Here is a 22,365-nt window from a genome sequence, read left to right on the forward strand (position 1 = left end):
AAGCCTATGTCGAACAACTAGTTAGAAGTGACCGGTTGAGTTTGATACAATCTATGATAAATCAAGTCAAGCACAACCTAGGTGTAAGAGTGTCAAGCACCTGAGTTTCGATCTTCAACTATGGCGTATTTGTAGAAATTTTTCTTCAAATGGAGAGCGCCAAAGGATGTTGGACGTCTGATGGCCGCGTGCACTTTTCGATTTATCCTGGTGACCGATAGGAAACTTCCGTGGAGCCATATCGATCACCCTAGAGATAGTCAATGAGACTAATTGGGATTCCCAGTTACGGTGTATTTCTGTAGAAATTTTAGATAGTCAATGAGACTAACTAAGATTTATTATTATTTTTTTTATAAACGAACGAAGCCGAGGTAAGAGCATCTGCAACGCTAAAGGCGTTATAACACCTCTATCTCATCAAAACACTGGGGTCCACTGCCACATCTGCGTTATAACATGTTACATTTTTCACCCCACAACTTATTTAACGTTAATACGGGTCTCAGTTGTCGACCACTGGTCGACCTCAGCTGATCGACTACCACATCGTGGTCGACCAGTTGATCGACTACCTCATCTCGTAAAAAATTTTAATATTAAAATAAAAATTAATTTAATAAATTAAAAATTAATGTGATTTACCGAATTACTGCGTCTCCATGACGTCATCATGATGTTATAATAATTTTGTAATAATTAATAAGAACATAATAACTGATGGAATCATGAGAACATATAAGTAATATTATTGTAGTTTACGGCTTACCGAATTACTGCGTCTCCATGATGTCATCATGCATTAAAATCTTCCGCCATCTGCAGCACTAGAACGGGGCTCGATCCCAAGTCCTCGATCCATCCATTAATGGCCGCACGCTCAAACTCGCTGCTACAACTATGCAGATATTCAATGGAATGATCCATCCTTGTGACATCCATGCGCCATTAATGGAGCTCACGAGGAGCTCGCACCGCACTATTGCAATCACGCCTCCATCGAGAGCGATTTCGCCTGCCAAATCTTCGATCTTCTATAGCTACATAAAGGGATGCCGATGCAGCGGCAAAGATTGCCTTTTGATAATTTTTTGTGCACGTCGGCTCGACGGAGATGGGAGTTCGTTGCTCCGGTCGGTCGTCGCTGTGCTGGTGGCTCGCCCGTGCCCGCTCCAAGTCCTGCGCGCTCGATCCCGACGATCTAGGTATGTAGTTGCATCGATCGTACCTGTTGGTTGATTTGCCACAGTGAGGGTTTTTGAGTCGCTTTACAATTCGATTGCAGAGATCATTGGGGAAGGAGACGGCGACGGGGATTCTAAACAACTCTTTCACCGAATACAGCTTGGAGGAGCTCCGGGCCGCGACGGACGGTTTCGCCTCAGATCGCATCGTGTCCGAGCTCGGCCGGAAGGCGCCCAATGTCGTCTACCGTGACCGCGTCGACGGTGACGTGGCCATCAAGCGCTTCAACAAGTTCGCGTGGCCAGACGCCCGCCAGTTCCTCGTCCGTCCGCCAGCCCGCCCCTTTCTCTTTGTCTTTGTGGGTCTTGATTCGAATTAGCTTGCGGTGGCCCAGGAGGAAGCCAGGGCGGTGGGGCAGCTCCGCAGAGGGAGACTCTCCAACCTCATCGGATGCTGCTGCGAAGGAGAGCGGCTGCTGGTGGCCGAATTCATGGCCCGGGATACGCTCGCCAAGCACCTCTTTCACTGTATGCAACATGTTTGCTTTATTTACTCAACACTTCAAGCTTCTCAAATAAGCTAATTCTCATTTGGCTCTTTCAAATTGATTTCCTTGCCACTACAAATATTTTACTTTTGTTCTTTCTGATCATACATCTGCTTAAAAAAAAACTCTTTTATCATTTCCCTCAATTTCTATGATGCCTTTTTCCTTGAATTTCAATTCCTCATGAAGTTAATTGATGTCGTAACACAATTGATAATTGCTATTTATGCAACTTGCTGCATGTTAGATGATTTCACCTTTGGCTAATTTCAACTAGTTCTACTTCTCCTTGTAATTTTGTTTGGAAATCAATTTGTCGGCCTAAGTTGTCAAACACGAGATTGCCAATGGCAGGGGGTGCAAAGCCGTTGAGCTGGCCAATGAGGATAAGGGTATTGTACCAGCTCGGGCACTTGAACATTGCAGCAGCAAGGGCCGTGTTTGTATCATGATCTCAATGCCTATAGGGCTCTTTTTAATCAGGTGATATCGTCGTAACTCTCTCCATTATTTCGTCCTGGAACTCGCGTTGTAATATCGCTCACCGCTGCCTCCTTTGACAGGATGGTCATCCCAGGTTGTCATGTTTTGGTCTCATGAAGAAGTAGAGATGGGAAGAGTTATAGTACTAACTTGGCCTTCACACCACCAGAGTATATTACAATGGGTTAGAATTCTTCGAGTATTGAGATTTGTTCGCAATGTTCTTTAACAAAGGGGCCTTAAATTTAAAATTTTCACTTTTCTTTTTCGTCAAATGTCAATGCTTGTTCTAATTGTTCTTGTTTCATTATCCTGACCGAGTTGACTTGCATACAGTAATTGAAAATCGGCTATAACTGTGACTTCGAACTGTTCCTTTATTTGCCCTACAATTGTTTCACAAAGGTAGTATTGCCGGGTTTGAAGTGGTGGTATAAGTCCATTCTTGAAGATCATAATCAGAGTTAATAGGATAGTCTGTTGTGTCATTATGAACTCAAAAAAAACTTAGGGTAGTGTATATCATTGAGATTTTTGTTTGAACAATCTTAAACGTAGGGATTTGGTATTTGGATACTCAAGTTAGTATTACTATTGGAGAGCCTAGATCTTGTGCATATCATTCAACCGTTCCCTTCCTTTTAAATGTTGACTATCTACCATATGCAGGTGCCTTCATACACACTACTAGGACTTGCCAATGCTCCTGTGACTTCCAAACAGTCCTTGTGCAAAGTCGGATTATACCACAGTACACGAAATAATGGAGAAGGTCGGATGCAAGGATGATGACTTAGCCAACGATGTAAGCAAGCGATTCTTCTTCCACTTCCTCTTATATTCACAATTTAACCGGCATTAATCTCCTGGTCTGGAATAGCCAAAACCAGGAGACTTTGAACTTGAAGAAGCTCGGGGACGATGCTTTTCGAGCAAAATTAAAGATTTCGAAACTGCAATTGTTTACTACACGCAGGTCTTAAACAAAACAAACGAGCAGATTGAGCATTCAACGGTTGCAGTGTAACTTTCGTGCAAACTGACCTCTTTGTCTATGGATCTGCAGTTCATCGACGGCAGCAAAATGGCTTCTCCGACAGTGTTGGCACGCCGTGGCTTATCGCACCTAATGAGCAATCTGTTACGAAAGGCAATTAGAGATGCTGTGCGAGCACAAGTATTATTGCCCGACTGGCCTACTGCCTTCTATCTCCTAGCCGCCGCCCTTCTCAGGCTCGGAATGAATGGTGAAGCCCATGAAATGATCAAGAAGGCTTCCAGAATAGAACACAAAAGAAACAACAGAAACTGATGCATGAAATGAGATGCAATTTGTTTGTGTTCAGATTTTGTTTTCTACTCTTCTCTTAGTTGCTGAGTTTACATGTCACATTTGATTTCAGAGAATAAATAAATAAACAAATATTTCTTGAATATGTAAATGTGTATATATTGATAATTCAAAGTGTTTAAGTTTTATCAGATTAATTTTGGAGATAGACGATTCTTAGTTCATCTATATGATCAATTTAGAGCATAGTTTAATTGAAATTCAAATTTTCATCTTCTTATTTGTTGTCCTATGATTACACTTGGGGTGAGAGGATAAAATTTCTTATATATTATATAGATAGATTGGTGTAGATTAGGGGTGCAAACTAATCGATTTGAGTCAAATAATATAAAAAATATTGCTATTTAAGTTTGAGTTCGAAAAATATATATGATATTTAAATTCGATTCAAGGTTCAAAAATATAAATAATTTTACCTCGAGAGCGGTTCGAAATAAAATTCGAGTTTGAATTCGATTCGAATTATTAGAACTTTGATTCGAGCAGAAAAATTATAATTTGAAATGATTTCGATTTGAATTATTCGAATCTTAATTTAATTTGAGCATATTTAAATTAAAATTATATAAAAATAATTAAAATTCGATTTAAGTTTGTTTCGCAAGTGATTAGAATAATCGAATAAAATATTATATATTCAAATTTGATTTAAAAAAATTATCGAATATGTTTGAGTTTAATTTGAATTTGATAATTTTAAATATAAATTAAATACTTTTGGAACTAATTTGGAAAACTCGTGATTAAACTTAATTCGTTTGCCCTAATAATGTGGATGTGAGACTGTTTGCGTGTTATAAACTTCTAAATTAAAATATACTTCGATCTTTAAAAACATTATTATCATTATACTATTAAATATATTTTTTAAATTAAAATATTTATTCACTACCTAAAAACTTGAGAAAGGTTCGATATGGTTAGAAAATCAAAAACCGCCCTTGTAATTATCCATATCATTAAAAGCATACCTCCCTTATAAAAATTATTAAAATAGAGGTATTTCGAAATAACTATATAGATAAAATGGGAGCTCTTTTAATTTTCTGCCTTTAATATTTATAAAATTTAGAATTTTTAAAAAGCAGTAAATGCATTTTAATATCAACCGTCGATCACCCGTCTAGTTCAGATCCAACGGCAGGGAAAGAACCTTCACGGTTCAGCTCTATTTTAGCGCACGCCGCCGATTCCCTTTCGGCTTTCCCTTTCGGCTTCGCTTTCTTCATCTTCGCCTTCGCAGCCGCCGCCGATCACTCGCATTTGACGGCAATGATCGCTGTCTCGATGCCGAGCTCTTCCTTGGCTTCGCCATCTTCGCGTCCTAACCGTATCTCGATGCGTTCGGCAGTAGAATCTCTCTTCCCTTCTGCACGAGCCACCGCCTGAGACCGTCTCCTCCCTTCTCAGACAGGTTGGAAGACTTTAAATCGTCTACTTCATTCTTACTTACTGCTTCTTTCCGGATGGTAGCCATTTCTGGGTTCAGTTCTATTCCAGCGTGGCTTATTTGAGGTAGAAATCGTTGAATGGTTTTTATCTCAGTCGGCGGCTCAACTTAGTTGAGGTATATGCGCTTATAGCCACAGAATGGCATGAAAAACAACTAGGAATGAAAAAGAACAGTATTTTCCCAAGACAAAGTGTGGTTTAAACTTGACAGGAGCATGTAGCAGGGAGTTGTTATTCATTTGTTTTTCTTTTTGTAAACAAACAACTTGTGCTAAACAATGAAAGAAAAAGTTGACTATTTTGTTTGTTCAAATTTCTGCTGTTATACTTTCGTTCTGTCATAAATCATAATTGATCAAGTAACGGGTGCCACCTTCAACTGGCATTTAATTCTCCAGCTGTTCGGGGAGCTTTATTTGTTCAGATTGCAAGATATGGTATATTGTTGCACTGCGTCTGTTCTATGACCAAAATTTGTGAAATTTAATGAGTTAGCATAATGGCATATGTCTCTTTAAATTATTTCTAATCATTACAAAAAATGTTTTAAGTAACTCTTTATGAATATCTCTTGTCAAATACTGTGAGCATTTGGAGGTGAGTATTGCATGCACTAGAGACCTGCAATTTGTGTATGAAATGCAAATCATGAGGATTGTGAGGTGAAGATTGACATGCTTTGTTGGTCTGCTATTTGTGCATGTGATACATATCATGAGCATGGTACAAAGAATATTGACATGCTTTGCATGCCTTATTGAATGAAATGCATATCATGAGTTTATTGAGACTAATAGTTTTGCAAGTGTGAAAACCTGTTTTGATTCCCCTGTCTAGTCATGGAGAGCTGTGGAGCCCAATCTTACTTCTTGTTAGCTTCGCAGGTTGAGTTGGTAAATCGTTGTACTTATTGTTTTGAGGAGGAGGCAGGCAGCATCACATTCCATTTTCACTACCAAGAGAAGAAGAGGCAAAAAGGTTGTGGTAGGAGGTGGTAATTGAGAACCATTGTTTTTGTTCCTTGGAACTTAAGTGTCACATGGCTCCGAGAAGGCAGAAGGTAGGCAACAGAACATATTGGACATCTTTAGCTTTTCAGCAAATTGCTTTTGCATTTGAATGATACAGGTGGGGATGAAGAGGATAGATGCTGCCTTTGATGCATTGCTCCCTTATGGTTTCACGAAGCAAACCATTGAAGCTACCATCAAAAAACTTCTCAAAGTAAGATGCCTTCTTTGTTGATTTCAGTCTTTAAAGTGCCTTACAAACTCAAGTTATGAAATCTGGTAGGTTTATGATGATGATGCTGCATGGCATGTAATCGAAGAAGGTACTTATAAGCTTGTCGTTGAAACCATATTGGATGATCAAGAACAAGATGCTAGACAGGTACACCATTTGAGTCTTCAAGTTTTCCAGCTTTCTTGGTTGTTGATATCACTCTATGGTGGAACGGGCAGTTATAATTTCCACTTTGTGATGATAATTCTGTAGGTCATTACTCTTGAAGTCCTGTGTCATGTGGATTTGAGAACCACACCATTAAATAGTTTGTCTGAAACATGTAGCTGAGAATTCTTGTATTCCAAATTATGTGGCTACTTACTCACTCTTCAAGTCATAGGCTTGTCAAGGATATTCAATTATAGTAATGTACCTATGGTTCTGTACCTTCCATTTGTTTTTTCTTGTTTCTAACTATGGTTTAATTGTGCCCAGTGAGTTGGAATTTAAGCCTCCATAAGGATATGTAGACTTACGTGGGAGTTCCCTCATTAATGGCTGTCAGCTAGTTATGTTGAGCTTCTGCAAATCTTGCCTTTCATGATTATATTGCCCAAGTACATGACATGACTGCATCCTCTAAAGTGGAACTATTGTTGGATGTTTGGTTCCTTATGTCTCCTTGGGACCAAGAATCCATAGGGCCTTCATTTTTATTCCTAAAAAAACGCAATCTGTTTTGTTTTGGACTGTTTAAATGATAATACCCAACTTAAATTTAATGAAGCATTGTCATCTTAGATGATTTTAGTTCTCTACCTCCTGAATCAGTTTAACTATGGATGAAGATAGATAATACCCAACTTAAATTTAATGAAGCATTGTCATCTAGATGATTTTAGTTCTCTACCTCCTGAATCAATTTAACTATGGATGGAAGATAGAAACTTACGATCAGTTGGTTTTACTTTAATCACACTTTGTCACGCCCTGGGAGACGGCTGTCCGAGAAATTTCGGCAGCATCTCCCCTGTAACAATTCACTTTCCCTGAATACACATATCATAAGGCCTACATGGCCACGATAAGGCCTACACGGCCACAATCCACACATGTCAAAATAGGTAATCAAGTACTAAACAATGTGAAATAAGTCCACTACCAATAAGTATAACGTGCGCCACAATCTAAAACCATATATGAAAAATCCATACGACACAAAACATGTCCTGACATAATAGACTCTGATAATATAAGCAAAAGCGAAATAAGCAAATGCAACTCTACGAGGGACTAGCAGCACGGCTCTCCAGACAAACGTCAACCTGAAAGGAAGGAAACCAACGGGGTGAGCACAATGAACTCAGCGGATATCTAGCAGATATGTATAATAAGCTATCTACTAGTAATAATCATGCCTGTACAGAAATAAACACAGTACTGAAAAAGTTGTACATACCAGAATCATATATATGTAAACACAACGGCATAAACCCTGCGACAAATGCAAGATCACAATCCCAAATGCATAAAGTCTCCTGTATGTGCATGTCAAACATATGCAGCAAATAAATGCAATAATCAATAATAAATGCAAACCATGCAGTATACACATGATGCAATGACATGGTCACCCCTGACGCCAGTCAGCCACCGTCACAGACAATCGTGAGGTCGAGTGGGTAGAGCTATGACAACTGTGCACTCTGCCGTCACTGCTCCTGAGTGATCGAGTGGACAGGATGCTGTCGGAGTACACCTATCCTTCTACCCCAAGTCATATGGGGGAGCAATGCTCTCATCTCCTCGTCATAATGCAAAGGAGGGATCCCTATAATGCTACCACGCTACAGCACGACTACCTATGATGCGGCCGAGCGGAGCTCTGACAGAGCAACTGCACACACCCTCTTGATGTACCACTAACCTGTGAGTGGCCGTGTGTGCAGATCATGTAACTAGCGACGGGCTCAGACTACAAATGAGCCGATGATCGCTAGCATGCAATCATGCAAGGATGTTGCATGACACTAATGCGTGTAAAACGACCAATCTATGTGAGTAAAGAAACAGTATATCACTACATATATGCAATATGGCAAGTAAACAAGTAGCAGGTAGAGAGATATACAATATGACTATGTAGTAACATATCAGGGTAGTGGTAAACACATGAAAATTACTAATAGCACTAGCAGAAATTATACACATCCAAAAAGACATATCTAAAAGATAAGTCGAGATACCCGCCTTCCAATTGTAGTCCGTATCAATAAGGAAAACTTTCGTCCAGAAGTCCGGTAGCAAGTCAAAGTCCTGTACCACGGGCTTAAACTTAGCTATCAATTCAAAACAGTAAGGTATAAATATGTCGTATTATGCCATTGTGTTTTAACTAAGTCAACATTATATATATCTCAAGTCATTTAGATCTCTTATAATTATATTGATTACTTCACCCTTTTTACCTAACTATCTGATCTGATTGTTACTTTTGAACAAGTTCATGTGATTCTCATTATATATATATATATACAGTTTTGCTAATATGGGCGAGAGGAGGGTCCGGAGTCGAGGTTTAGGGCACGCGACGGGAGCTGCGGAGGAAAACCTAGGCGCGATTTCGATTTCTCTATTTTGGGTTTCGGGGTTTCGAAATTCCGCCGCGGTTTCTCGCTGCCACGCACGCGAAGACAGCGCCGAAGGCCGAAGACCGCCACGTCCCTCACGCCACGTCAGCAGGCGCGCACCTGCCGCTCAAACCAGGCGCCATTATATATATATATATATATATATATATTAGCAAAACTGTATATATATATATTAGTTTCAACCTTTAAGCTACACCTACATGAAAGGTCTCAACCATTATCCCATCTAGGAATGATATTGTATTTTATTTTATGAGTTCTAATAGATCCACACATCTATTTTGGTATTCTCAAGTAGACAATAAAAAGCTATATTAATGCCATAAATTTTTTACTTCATTGCTTACCTAAATCCTATGTTACCGTGGATAAGAATATGAAGTTTTTTAAACTCTAGGTGGCATAACAATTCTCAATCGATCTTTCACATAAATCCAACAACAACTCAAATTTCTTACCTTTGATTAAAGCCTTAGAATTCAAGTTTTGGTTGGCGGTGATCGGTCGAAGATGGCGGCCGTGATGAGGCGATCGCGAGGGTCCTCTCCTCGCAGCGGCGGGCTGTGGCCGTCGAGAACCGGCGGCAGGCTAGCAGCGGCGTCGGCAAGGGAGAAGAGGAGAAGCGGGTGGAGGCACAGCGTCGGGTGACGTCTCCACACGGTGTGCGGCGGCATCGGCAGAGGAGGCGCGGCGGCGTGAGGAGGAAAAGAGGCAGCGGCTAGGGTTTAGAGGGGAGAGGGAGGGGGAATTAAACCTAATGCTAATATATATATATATTATTAGTTTTATTTTATTTTATTTTATTTTATTTTATTTTATTTTTATTTTTTCGTATTTTACACACTTAAATAAAGTATACATATATTTCCATGATTCAAATCTCATTCTGAATCCTGTAAACTCTAATTTATACTAGCAAATTGCTGGTCAGTTCATCTTTAACTATAGGAATGTAAGTTTATTTGAATTTGTGAAATGATATGTTTATGTTCTCATGTTTTTTTGACCCACATCAAATTGCCCATAGAAAGTAGGTCTAGGCTCCAATTTCAGAAAAGTTTTTTCTTACAAAAAATTCTGGAGAACTCTTCAAGGGACGACCCTTCATCACCTTGTAAAACACAGATTCAGCTAAAAAGTAGGACACTAGTGCCTTTTTAATCTACTAAAGAAAGAAAACATACAAACATCTGACATCATGGATGGGCTGATATATTGTAACAATTGATATGCTGCTTAATATGCTGATGGTTATTTCAAGATCTCAACTAAACAACTCTTCCTTTAGTATATACATTTCATATTTGCCAACATTTATTCAGTTGTATCTATTACTGAGTAACATGTCGCTTGATTCTGGTTGCTATTTCGAGATCTCAACTAAAGTTACTAAACAACTCTTTTCAATTTTTTTTGATGTATTACTCAATGCTATCCAGATTCCTATTGGTTCCGTCTCAAGCAGATGCCTTGTTCATGGACTTTATGTTACCCTAGATGATAACTTTGGTAGTTGCATGTGCATGAGATTCTCGGTTTGTTCTTATATATCTGCCTTTTCGAATTCTTCAGGCGGAAAAAGCAAAAGAAGACACCAGAGCTTTAGAGGCTTCTAGCAAACAAATTGTGAAGACTGGTGAGATAGGCATTGCTATCTCTTATTTAGATGTTTTCTGAGCTTCCATCTCTTCGCCTTTTGTCGTCATCATCATTATGATACAAGTTTTGCATTAGAACAATCTGTAGATTGGAAGGACATATCATGCACAGACATGAACCATAATTTGGTGACCTATCGCAAAGGTTTAGGTCAGTCAACTACTTCGGCTGGAGATTTCAAGCCACATCATAACGCAGTCACAATTTGTCAGCTAAGTCAACCAAATCAGATTACAGCACCACAACAGAAAAGGCGTCCCTGTTACGGGTGGATAAGTGAAAGTGAGGATGAAGATGAACAACACGAGGAGAAGGCTATCAAAGTTCAACCCTTCCAGCATGTTAGGAGGAGGCGCAGTGGATGGGACTTGAAACCATCTGATATGTGAAGCACACAATTGCAAAGGTTAATCTCTCTCTCTCTCTCTCTCTCTTCCTATAATTTTTCACCAATATAGTGATTGTCTTAAAAATCCTTGCGCTTCACATCTTCACTTTAATTGTTTGATCTCGGCTCTTTTGTGTAGGTCTCGGCACAGCACAAGACCAAATAGTTGGCATTCAACAGATACCTTTGATAAACTGCAGCTTTCATTATATTATGTTCGGATCGACAAGCCACTTTTTCCCCATATACTTTGTTCCCTTTAGAAAACAAATAGCTCAGATATGATTGCAAACATAAGCATACAGTTGAAGAACATGTCTAAGAAAGGTTCTACAAGTCAAAAGTACCTTACATGAAAAGTTTCAATTTCTGGAAATACATTTGTTTCTCTCATCTGAACCGAGTCCGGGCGAATGATTAGTTTGATGAGTGCCAAACTGTTTAGTTATATCGCACTTTTGCTCATCACTTCTGCAACATGTTGCATCTTGAGTCTTCTCTTAATGTTGCACTTTGGCCCAGAGTTGTGCGGGGTGTACATACGCAAGCTTTCTTTGGAGGTTAGTGCTAGTTTTGTTGGTGGTTGTATAGTTAATTTTCCTGCTTTTCATGGCGCTTTGCTCCAGCAACTATACACCACAATGAAGCCTGGCATTGTTGAGAGTTGCTGCGTCTAGCTCCTCCTTAGCTTAGTCGAGGGTTCATATGTAGAATGTGCTCGATCATTCATCGATGAGTGATCATTTTATATGGATGTTTACATGGTTTGCTGATGACTATGATCGTTTATAATTATTTTGGTGTTTTAAACATTTCTGTTGGTTATTTTGTGTATTGTGAATTTCATACTGTAAGAATGCATTTGGATTTATAGGAAGATGATAAAGCGGGGAAAAATCAAATTAAGATCCATACTTTTAAAAATATCAAAGAGTTCCATTTTCATTAAATTATCAAAACAAATCCCCTCATTTTCTTATGTACGTTTTATAATTGATTTTCACAACCAAATTTTGAATGCATAAATGATTTTTTTTTGTTTTTCATGAAAAATTGAAATTATTGTAAATTTTCATGAAGTAAATTATATTTTTGAATTTTCAAAAACCAGTTTTTTTTATGTTGATTTGTTTATAATTGTGAATTTTATAAAAGCTGAACATATTAAAGTTATTATAGAAATGTGAATCTCATTAATTCAGATTTTATTAAACAAAAATTCGAACTTTGTTTACAAAATAGATAATAAAAAATCAATTACTTTTTGTAAAATTGATTTTTTGATAAACTTTTATGAAAATTGGTCATATAATTTTTATATGTGTTTTTATAAAAAATTAATTTATCATAAATTTTGGATCTTCAAAAGATATTGTTTTTATTTCAATTCAAATTCGAATTTTATAAATTTAAATAACAAAAGGGGAAAAGAAAACAGTCATACAGCAAATGAGGGGCATTTTTTATTTTTTATTCCCAACAGGCAGTGAGTGAGTTCAGTAAACCATAAAATGGGAGTGTGATGTAGATCCTGAGGTTTGATATCATGAACACACTCATCATATGATACCACCAATGAACAATCTGAAGAATATATCGAATATGAGGTACAGAGCTTTAGCCACATGACAATTCGTAGACGAAACTAATGTATCGATCGGTCTCGATAACAAACTGTTAGTTGCTTGTGAGCATTCCATGTAGTCATCTGGTTGAGGGTGCAGCAGGAGAGCATCTGACACATTTCTCACTAGCAAGTTCGTCTTCAATTTCAGAGTCGTCGATATGGGACATGTTATTGATGCTCAGTTCCGAACTGGCTGGGCTGCTTGTGCCAAGATCTGAAATGCTGCCGACTCTGCCTCTCGATGATCCTGACCTCACACTACAAACAGATGATGCTGGAATCTTCGCCATCAATGGTCTATAACAGTTGGAGACATTTCGTCGCATATCCTGCATATTTGCAAAGATCTTCCATCAGAAATCATATTCGAACTTGACTACTTAAGATCTAGATGGATAACAATCTCAGAGAGGTAAAATGTGAGTCGAGAAATGATACCGTATGCCTCAATGCCATATCCAATGATTTCTTTGATAGTGCCCTCTCGAAGCCGGCATTAAATTTTCCAGGAAGGTCATTGTGGGTTGGTTGCTGGTTATCTCGTCTTGCCGGTGCAAATCTTCTTGCATTGACTATATGTTCGACCGTCTTGTTTACCCTTACGACATGGTTCACATTGCTACCACTACCTGCTTGTTGTCTGCTTGGTGGTGGAACAGAACTACCTTTAGGAACATTGCCAACAGCAGTCCTCCCTCTTGTTGGAGAACAAGATTGTCGCATTGGCCTGGCATTGGGTGCAAGCTCGATAGAAGATGAACCACCGCTTGGCATTCGTGGTCTACCACGAGAAGCTGAGGATCTTTCAGAAAAAGATGTCTTTAAGTTGGCAGGAGCATTAAGAGAAAAACCAGGGACATCTGAGGGTTTCAATGGCTTAGGCTTTATGATCGGAGAGCTTCGGGCTAATGATGCAGAACTTTTCGATACTGTGGATGCTGAGCTTTTGGGTGTTGCTGGTACTGGACTTTTCAGTATCATTGGATTGGGTCTTATGACAGCAGATGATTGTCTTATTGGTTTAGAGCTCAGATGAGCGGTCGATGCAGTAGAAGGTTTCCTAGTCGGGGTGGCTGGCCTTGATACAGGCTTGTTTATCACAGGTACAGATGACCTAGATGTAGGTATAGAAGATCTCACAGGTGTCAAGGGTCTTGGCAGAACGGCAGGAGCCGATAATGGCCTAGATGTTGGTGTAGAGGATCTTGTGGGTGTTGCCTTTGTGGGTGTTGCCGATCGTGGAGGAGCCAATGATGGTCTACATGTTGGTGTAGATGATCTTGTGGGTGTTGCCGATCGTGGAGGAGCCAGTGATGGTTTAGATGCTGGTGTAGAAGATCGTACAGGCGTCGAAGATCTTGGAGGAGCTGATGACTTCGAAGGTAAAGTAGATCGTGATGTGGGAGTGGAAGATCTTGTAGGTTTTGAAGAGGCAGATATGGTAGAATGCCCATTTGGAGTTGAAGGCCTTGATGCACTACGAGTAGGGCCGCTGGAGGATGATGGCCTACAAGTTCCCGGAATGGAAGAGTTGATGCCGGATGACAATGCTGGTTGCCTCAAAGATGTGTTCTTGGACAGATCTCGAGCATTTGATAGCTAAAACACGGCATGAATACACTGAAAGTTAACATCAAATTTAGGAAACAAAAGCATTCAGCAATAAAGGCATTAGTTGATATAGCAGTACCTAAATGGTTGGACACAAGATCTCAGTTGAGTCATATAGGTTAGACAATAATTCTTGCAAATCAAACGAGTCGCATCCCGCAACTCCTAGTAGGCCATTAATGCTGAGAAGCATGATAAACGATCGAGTATTTGTTGGATCTATCGTTTGTTAATTTCGGTTTCAGACCAGGATATTAATTTATAGCTCTTTTGTGGTGAGTGTTCTACAATGGCAACTACTACAGCAAGGGGGAGGTCCCAACTAAACTCTATATCGTAGTAATACCCATAACAACTCAAATATCAGACGAGAATACCTAGTTTCTAACAGGATTCTCCAAAGAACGATCTACGTTTTAGTTATGTAAGGCTAAGGATTATTCTGATGGAAAAGTATCCCTTCAAACATTAGTTGTGCAAATGCCTCCAAACTTGTGAATTGTTTTATGATCATGAAACAATTGAAACTAGTAAGAAGCCCTATAAGACACTCTAACCAAGTTTTACAGGTGCAACTTTCGGAGATGAAAAGCCTTTATTGCTCCTCTCTCACTTCTGTTTATCCTGGTCCTGGATTAGGCACTACCACAGCTACAGAAATTGAGCTGCCAAAAATAGCGCAACTCCGAAGCTTAACAATTGTATGAAGACACAATTTGGCACTAAATTGGATAATACATTTTGGCGGGTCATTAGCAAAACCCCCTAGCAGTAAATTTGAAAACTTGAACAAGATGCATCCCTTATTTGATGCAGGCTCTAATACAACTCATGTCATTCTTCTGGCACCTACGACTAACTAACGAAGCAAAAACAAACTATGGACAGTTATCACTGCAAAACAAGCCAACCTAGCTTTTTCTTCTATACATAGTGACAATAAAATATGCATCAGGGAAGTACATAGTGACACTAGAATATGCATCAGAGAATACATGGTTACTTATGGCTTTAGATCCAAGATGACATAACCCTGCAATTTGTCATGTGTATATATGTTTAAGGATGTGATTAACCAGAGAACTCACTCTAAACTCAGGCGTCTTTGGTGGAGCTTTAGGAGTATCATTCCTAAAAACAGGAGATCTTCTTGATTCAGTATCCAAAGATGGAAAAAGTGGAGTAGTTGGAGGTGTTAGAAGCCTGGAAAAAGGAAATTTTTGGAATCATAAAGATAAACATATGACCTTGGTGAATCCAGTGATCACAAATAGATTGAAAGTATTCAACTAAATGAAAGCATGTGATCGTTCTTATAGAATTTGCATTAAGGGAATTACTAATAGAATAATCAAACAATATAAGAATCGATCAAGAAATTGAAGCAAATGAAACTTATTTAGTATAAGACACTTTCAACTTTCACTATCACAAGGTATAAAGCGCTAATTAATATAATCTAGTGGAAGTCTCTCCTGCTTCATTTCCTAAAAAGGAAAACAGAATATAATAGAAAGCATGAGCTGAATAAACTCTTATCTGCCTTCAAGAATTTTAATCTGCAACTTTAACAAATTCTGATCCATGATAAATTCAGTAACTTTTTTCATCATCAATTTGTATAAATTCATGCAGCTACTGGCTGCCACAAGAAGTAAAAAGTAAAGTTAGAACAGAAGGTTGTCTCCAATCTATCAGATTTTTTCTTCAATATTCAGCAATTATGTCATGTTAGAATATAGATGGAAAAATCACTATATAATCATGGGTAATTTTCAAAAATGCCCCCAACATTTATGGATTTTTTACAAAAATGCCCCAAGGTTCCATTAATGTCAAAATGCCTGTCAAGACTTCCAAATGTCCCTTCTTCATTAACAAGGGAGTGATTAGGTGGTAATTTAGAAGGGAAACTAGACATCTTATTCTTACATAGGGAGCATTTAGTAGCAAAATGGAAACCTTAGGGTGTTTTGACATTAATGAATCCTTAGGGAACATTTTGAAAAATTGTTAAACATTGGAGAGCATTTTAAAAATTAGCCTCTAATTATTAGTGATATGGGAGACATGATCCTAACTCCAAGAGTTTGTATCATACCAAGACTTTCTACAGTTCTAAATATCGATAACAAAAGTATGCATTGACCTAAAGTGTCATTCTTCAATTTGAAAGACAAAGCAATTTACTTCAGTAAAAAGGTGGAATTCGCTATCCCAACGGCCCCACACGGTCGGGCCCACGACCAGACAAAGCAATTTACAATTACATATGAATTTGACTTTTGGGAAATCCAATAAATGAAATATCATGCAACTACACACTGTGTATCAAATGAATGTAATAATTTGAAGAGGGAAAAAGAATTTTCATGGCTGGAAGAATACAATGGACAGCAAGAAGCACCAAGAAACAACACAATAAACAAGAAGAGAAAGAATAATTGGGTGGTGCAAATGCATCAATGGATGACACAATAGATGAGAAGCGACACTGTTAAATAGAAGGAACCGATGCATCAAGGAATAGCGCAACAGATAGCAAGTCAAAGGCATAACGAGAAAGATGTGTATCGATCGAGTTACCAGTCATAGTCATTCTTTTCACTGTCGGAATTCAGGAAGTCATCGACACAAGATTTTCGCAAAGGTGACGACGAGGAGATTCTGAATAAAGGAGCAATCCCGGGCTTTGACCCTGCGATGATGCACAAGCATATAAAGCAATCTCATCAAGATGTAGATAGAAAGAGCGAACGAGTGGTGAAGAGAGGACCACCTGATGGGGAGTCGAATTCTTCGGAGTTATGCAGTAGAAGATCGTTCCGCTCCTTCACCAGCCTCCGCATCTCGAGAAAGAGGGCAAGCTCCTCATCCGCCGATTTCGTCACGGCATGCTGCGACGGCGCGCTAGCGCTTCGGTTCATAGTCTCGTCCCGCAAAACCTCACCGCCGGGATATCCCAGCAACCTATTCCTCAATCCAAACCCCCACCTTTCTTCCGAATCCACTCGGCCTTTACAAACGAAAAGCAACTGAAACACACAGATCGCGGAAATGGCGCAGAATGCCGAGAGGAAAACGGCGCCAGCGGCTCGACAGAAGAATGCGACACGAAATGCTGCAGGGCCAACGAAAACCTAGCGCTTCCGGAACAACGAAGACGCCACTTCCCGGCCAGCGAACTCGACGGCGTCCGGATCTGCGAAACGGCGACCGGAAGCAGGCAGGGAGCACAGCAAGGGGCGGCCGGTGAGCGACCACAACCACCACGAACGCACGTTCTCCGCCTTCGCCCTCTCCCTCCGTGATCGAAGCGCGGAAGACCCCAACTGCTACGCTCTCTCACCTCATCTCATCTCGTACTCTCACGACGCAGGTGGCCATGTAGTGAAGACGACTCTTTCCAGGCCACGTGGACGGCAGGATCTCTCCTAGCAGGTCATCACGAGGCCATCGATGAACTCCAACAGAAGCTCTCACTTTCTTGCTCTTTCACATGTCGACCCTTCGCTGCCCTCCTCCTCATTGGAGTATGCATTGGACCCCACAGTTCCGTGCAGGTAATAAGTTTGGAAAGAGGGACACAGAACATGATGTTATTCAATTCGTTATTTTGGTTGGATACCCAAGTCGTACCGTCAAGTTTGCACCCTACCCCTTTGCGTTCAAATTGAAAATAGGTAAAAAAAGGGGTTTAAAGGGTAATAGGGAGAGTAGCGTCGCTTTGGTCTAATTTTGGGCCGACGTATTTCATTTTCACCTGTATGATGTAACAGTAAATACAAGAATAAAAACGAAAATTAAATTTTAAATTTTAATAGAAATAAATATTTTAAAAATCGATCTATATAAATTATATTTTAAATTATTCAATAAATAAATTAGAGATAAAAATAGTTAATTTTCAAAAATTATAGGATGAAACTTGAACATTTGAATTTGTCATGTGTTGTTAGGGGCGACGCGTCCAATCTAGGCCTACTTTATTTTTTAAAAAATAAAATAAAATATTAAAATACGCATATCCATTAATATGTATGTTTTACTTAGTGGCACAGGTAAATATCTTAATTATAGTGGGGACTGCACTGTGAGCTGGTATATTAATATTTTTTTAGAAAAGGATGACAAATTTTAAATTGGTCCCTTAAGAAAGTCAAGGACATGAATAGTCATAAGGTCAAATTTATGGGCTAATTTAAACTTTTCCTACAAAGACGAAACTGCCCCGTTGCTCGCCCGCGTCATTCTTCTTCCTTTCTTCGAATAGGGCGAGGAAGGAGGCGGCGCTGGTGTGGCGTCCGAGTCCAGGCCTCCGTGATACTGAGAAGGAGCCGCCTTCCTCACTCATCGCACTGTTCGCATCCGTGTCCAACGCTGGCGCTACCTCGGCCGTGATTGAGAGGGAGAAGGAGGCGTTTATGTCCGCGGATCAGCTGCTTCGGCATCCGTCGGCGCTTCTGGCGATGGTCCCCGATGGGGTCGGTTCTTTTCGCCGCCGGAGCCATCTCCGGGGCCGCTGCCAAGTCTGTCACCGCGCCCCTCGACCTCGTCAAGCTGCTCATGCAGGTTATCATACGAGACAAAGTTTTCTTTTCATTTTTCTGATTTCGTGCAAGTTTCCTGCTTTACAATCTAAAAGAAAAAGTTTTTCATACGGTTTGGGTATTTCAATTTTTCTACTGATATCGATGAATGAATTTTTTAACAGACATACCTTTTTATTTCAGACCCATGGACTGCGTGTTATGCAAGGGACTGGAAAGACGCCATTTGGCTTCATTGATGTAAGCACTTCTATGATGCTTCATCCTGTGATTCCAGTTGTGTCCTGCCTCTATTCTTTGTGCATTCATGTCTTCTTTCATGGCTGCACATAGGATGATTGTTTCCAATGAAGGTTAATTCTCAGTAACCAAGTATTAAAAATAATGTTTTCAGTAGATTGGTTGTCCAGATCTTTGGAATACACCAATTTATGGTCCAATATTAATATGATAATTGTAGAAATTTGTATGTCAAGCTTGTAATTTGGATAGTTAGTGATAAAGACAAGTAGAAAAAATAAACATTATTTGGCATGAATTCATAGGCAAAAACCTTCTTGTTTCTTATAGTTAGTCAGCAAAGAAGATTATCAAGACGAGGATGAATTTTCTTGGCAAGTGCATCATGGCTCTAATGGAGTTTGTTAACCTTTTCTTTTCACAATATTCAACAAGTGATAAATAGCTTAAAAAAGAGTTTATGTGGTATCCATCCAGAACCAATATGATGGTTTCAATGCAGAAATTTTGGAGGAATCTATGTGTCCTTATGTTCTCTCTTAATAAATTTTAGAAAAGTGCATGATGTAACCTAATAGCATATTGTGTCTGTTGTAGATTTTTTTTACGAGATTAGATGGTGAAAATAAATGGTAAGTGATGGATCTTTAGTGTGTAGGCAAGTCATTTTACTGGCCTGTGCTTTGAAGTTGTTTGATATATAATCAAAGTTTTAGGTTTGAAGAGATGAAGTAATGGATGCTTGAATATATTCCCCAAGTTGGACTGGAGATGCTAACTCGTGTTGATATCAACTGTTTTCAACTTCTTTTTTGTCTTTACTTTTTTGGTTTAGAATGTTATTTTTCATATTGAAACATCTTCTAGCATGCTTTCTACTTTGTTCTTCTTGTTTTCTTTCCTCCCTCCATTGTTCGCTAAAACAACATATCATTTGACATCTGAAGGTCTCTTCAGAGAACACAATTTGGCTGCTTATGTTTAATCTATTGTTGTTTTTAATTCAGGCTATAACTTTGATTGGAAAAGGGGAGGGCATTAAAGGCCATTGAAAAGGAAATTTACCACAGGTGCTTTTTTCTCTCTTAGTCATGCTGCAGATCAAGGATTCATTTAACTTTTACTGATTTCGCAACTGCTCTGATCTCTGCAACGCTCGCTATGGTTATGTGTTACCCTCTGGACACTGTGAGAAGGCAAATGCAAATGAATGGCTTACCTTACAATACTATATACTAGATGCTTTCCTAGGTAATAAACTTATTGGCAATTAGTTTTTTTTATCGACGCTAAATGGTTAATGAATATCGTTGTTTCTTTGATTCATTCTATAACTGATGGTGATAGCATCTGAGTTTAGTTCGGTAAAAAGATGATTAGGACTATCTTAAAGATGTTTTTGTAAGCATTGATCTGACTGATAAACAACAACTCTGATAAGATTGCATGAGAAAGCTTGAAATCAATCATGCTGTATTAGGTGTTGCTAACTCAGTCTAGAATTTTTAGTAGCACCTTCTTCTAGCATTTTAACCCTTACGAAATGGTGCGATACTATATTGAACAAAGAAGGAACTGCTGAAACTTTCTCTTGAAGTAGTATGCTGCTAAACCAAAACACAATGCTTTTTATGGTCTTGCCATCTCGGAACCGTATTTTCATGTTTATTTTTAGTCCATTCATTTGTTTTCAATAGCTTCTGTGATGCTGAATCGCCGACACACTCATGCTGCAGTCCTGTTCTTAAGGAATTGTGGAACGTGACGGCGTTGTTGGCCTATATCGAGGGTTCGTGCCCAACACACTGAAAAGTCTGCCAAATAGCAGGTTGTTATTGTTTTCACACACTTATTTCCGCAATTAAGCTTTCCAATTTGCTTAGCCTTTTATTAACTAAGACAAGTAACTGCTTGCAGTATCAAGCTCACTGCCTTCAACACTGTGAAGAGCTTAATAAATTCCGGGCGAAAAGAACTCCAGAAAATTGAAGCAAAAGGAAAAATTGGCAAACTAGGTCAGAGCTTCCCAGTCCATTTCAATCATCCAGTTTAGAGGGATCGCTTTTGGATAGATTTAGATGGATGAATTGTAGGAGAATTGTGGTAAACGTGAACAAGTTTAATATTTGGTTCGATCAATGTTTATTCATCTTCATTTGTAGGGGTGAGCAAATATTTGGTTAAATCGAATAAACCTGACCGAACCGACCGAATTAAAAAATTTGGTTCAGTTATTTCGAAATTTTGATTATTTTTTCTAAAAAAATCAATTAATTCGGTTTGATTTTAGTTTTAGAATTTCTTATTCGGTTAAATCGAATAAACTAAATTAATCAAACTAGAAAAATAATTTATAAATTTTAAATAAATAAATTTATAAATCTCTAATTAATTAGTAAAATTTTTATAATATTTAAAAAAATTTGGTTAATTCGGTTAATTCAGTCGAAAATCGAATTAATTGATAAAATATCGGTTCGGTTTGTTCGATTTTTATTAGAAAATTCAGTCGATTCGGTTGGTTTGAAAAAAATTAATTTATTTAGTTTTTGATTAATTCAGTTCAATTTTAATTGAATATTCAGTCCTATTCATTTGATATTATAAAATATATGCTTCTGAATAATTTATGAATAAAGTTATTTATTTATTTATCTAAATTTTAATTATAATTATGAATAATTATTTTTTGGCGCCAAAATATAATCTTGGTTTCCCAGTCACATTGCAGAGTCGCTATAAATAGAGGAGCAAGCGAGGAAGGGAGGTCCACCACTCGCAAGCGAATGACCTTTCCCTTCTTTGTTGCCGACTACTCTCCTCTTCATCGTTGCATACCGTCGAATCAAGGCCTTGATTGACACCGAAGATCCGATCCCTCTCAACCCACATAGATCGGAGATCGACGCCCCCTTTCGCTGCGATGTCTCGGGCCAAGGAGCAAATGGGCAACTCTTAGACGCCGAATCTCGGTGGATCCAGCAATCCTCCCCCTTATTGGTTCCCAGACACAGCAAGCGGAAGCTCCTCGGTATGCTCAGGTGGATACAGCTCATAGCGCTCCATCCCGACAGTAGCATATAAATTTTATTTGTAGTTTAGTTTTATTTGTAGTTGATCTTTGTGATATGACTCTGTAGACTTTAGGAAGTAGGGTTGAGTATTCGGTTAAAATTGAATTGAATCAAATTAAATTAATCGAAATCGAATCGAATTAGATTTTTTAAAACTAATTGAACTGATCGAATTTTTAAATAAAAATTAAACAAATCGAATCGATAAAATATCGATTAATTTAATTTTTTATCAAATTATTTAAAATAATTAAAATTTTTAAATATTATAAAAAATTTATCAATTAGTTATTTTGATTAATTCGATTTAACTGAAT

General features: G+C 38.6%; 2 protein-coding genes and 1 pseudogene across 3 annotated transcripts; 2 read left to right on the forward strand and 1 right to left on the reverse strand.

Annotated features, from left to right (window-relative positions):
* The first annotated feature begins 869 nt into the window (after positions 1-869).
* On the forward strand, positions 870-5,376 carry LOC141826942 (serine/threonine-protein kinase BSK5-like; annotated as a pseudogene).
* LOC141826462 (uncharacterized) lies at positions 4,790-11,758 on the forward strand. 2 transcript variants are annotated; one of them, XM_074713709.1, is made up of 7 exons: positions 4,790-4,983; positions 5,906-6,081; positions 6,150-6,245; positions 6,315-6,413; positions 10,472-10,535; positions 10,634-10,964; positions 11,469-11,758. In XM_074713709.1, the coding sequence occupies exons 2-6, from the start codon at positions 6,061-6,063 to the stop codon at positions 10,945-10,947; spliced, it is 594 nt and encodes a 197-aa protein (XP_074569810.1). In that variant the 5' UTR covers positions 4,790-4,983; positions 5,906-6,060; the 3' UTR covers positions 10,948-10,964; positions 11,469-11,758. The 2 variants fall into 2 exon arrangements, with proteins under 2 accessions (XP_074569810.1, XP_074569811.1); XM_074713710.1 differs by having other exon boundaries at positions 10,646-10,964.
* A 683-nt stretch (positions 11,759-12,441) lies between these two features.
* On the reverse strand, positions 12,442-17,321 carry LOC141827865 (uncharacterized). The gene is made up of 5 exons (XM_074715200.1): positions 16,964-17,321; positions 16,771-16,882; positions 15,273-15,387; positions 13,012-14,172; positions 12,442-12,902 (listed from the first exon to the last, which is right to left on the reverse strand). Exons 1-5 carry the CDS (start codon positions 17,109-17,111, stop codon positions 12,651-12,653), a joined length of 1,788 nt encoding a protein of 595 aa, XP_074571301.1. The 5' UTR covers positions 17,112-17,321; the 3' UTR covers positions 12,442-12,650.
* Positions 17,322-22,365: the final 5,044 nt, after the last annotated feature.

The sequence above is a fragment of the Curcuma longa genome, chromosome 4 (assembly GCF_044706935.1).
Source record: "Curcuma longa cultivar G26 ecotype Majalengka, Jawa Barat chromosome 4, ITB_CL_G26_1.1, whole genome shotgun sequence".
Taxonomy (NCBI): Eukaryota; Viridiplantae; Streptophyta; class Magnoliopsida; order Zingiberales; family Zingiberaceae; genus Curcuma; species Curcuma longa.

Coding starts and splice junctions, on each gene's coding strand:
- LOC141827865 (XM_074715200.1), bottom strand. CDS start 17,111: ATGAACCGAAGCGCTAGCGCGCCGTCGCAGCATGCCGTGACGAAATCG. Junction 15,388..16,770: donor GAAAAGAATGACTATGACTG/GTAACTCGATCG, acceptor TCCTTTTTCCAG/GCTTCTAACACCTCCAACTA. Junction 14,173..15,272: donor CAAAGACGCCTGAGTTTAGA/GTGAGTTCTCTG, acceptor GCCGTGTTTTAG/CTATCAAATGCTCGAGATCT.
- LOC141826462 (XM_074713709.1), top strand. CDS start 6,061: ATGGCTCCGAGAAGGCAGAAG. Junction 6,246..6,314: donor CCATCAAAAAACTTCTCAAA/GTAAGATGCCTT, acceptor GAAATCTGGTAG/GTTTATGATGATGATGCTGC. Junction 6,414..10,471: donor AAGAACAAGATGCTAGACAG/GTACACCATTTG, acceptor CGAATTCTTCAG/GCGGAAAAAGCAAAAGAAGA.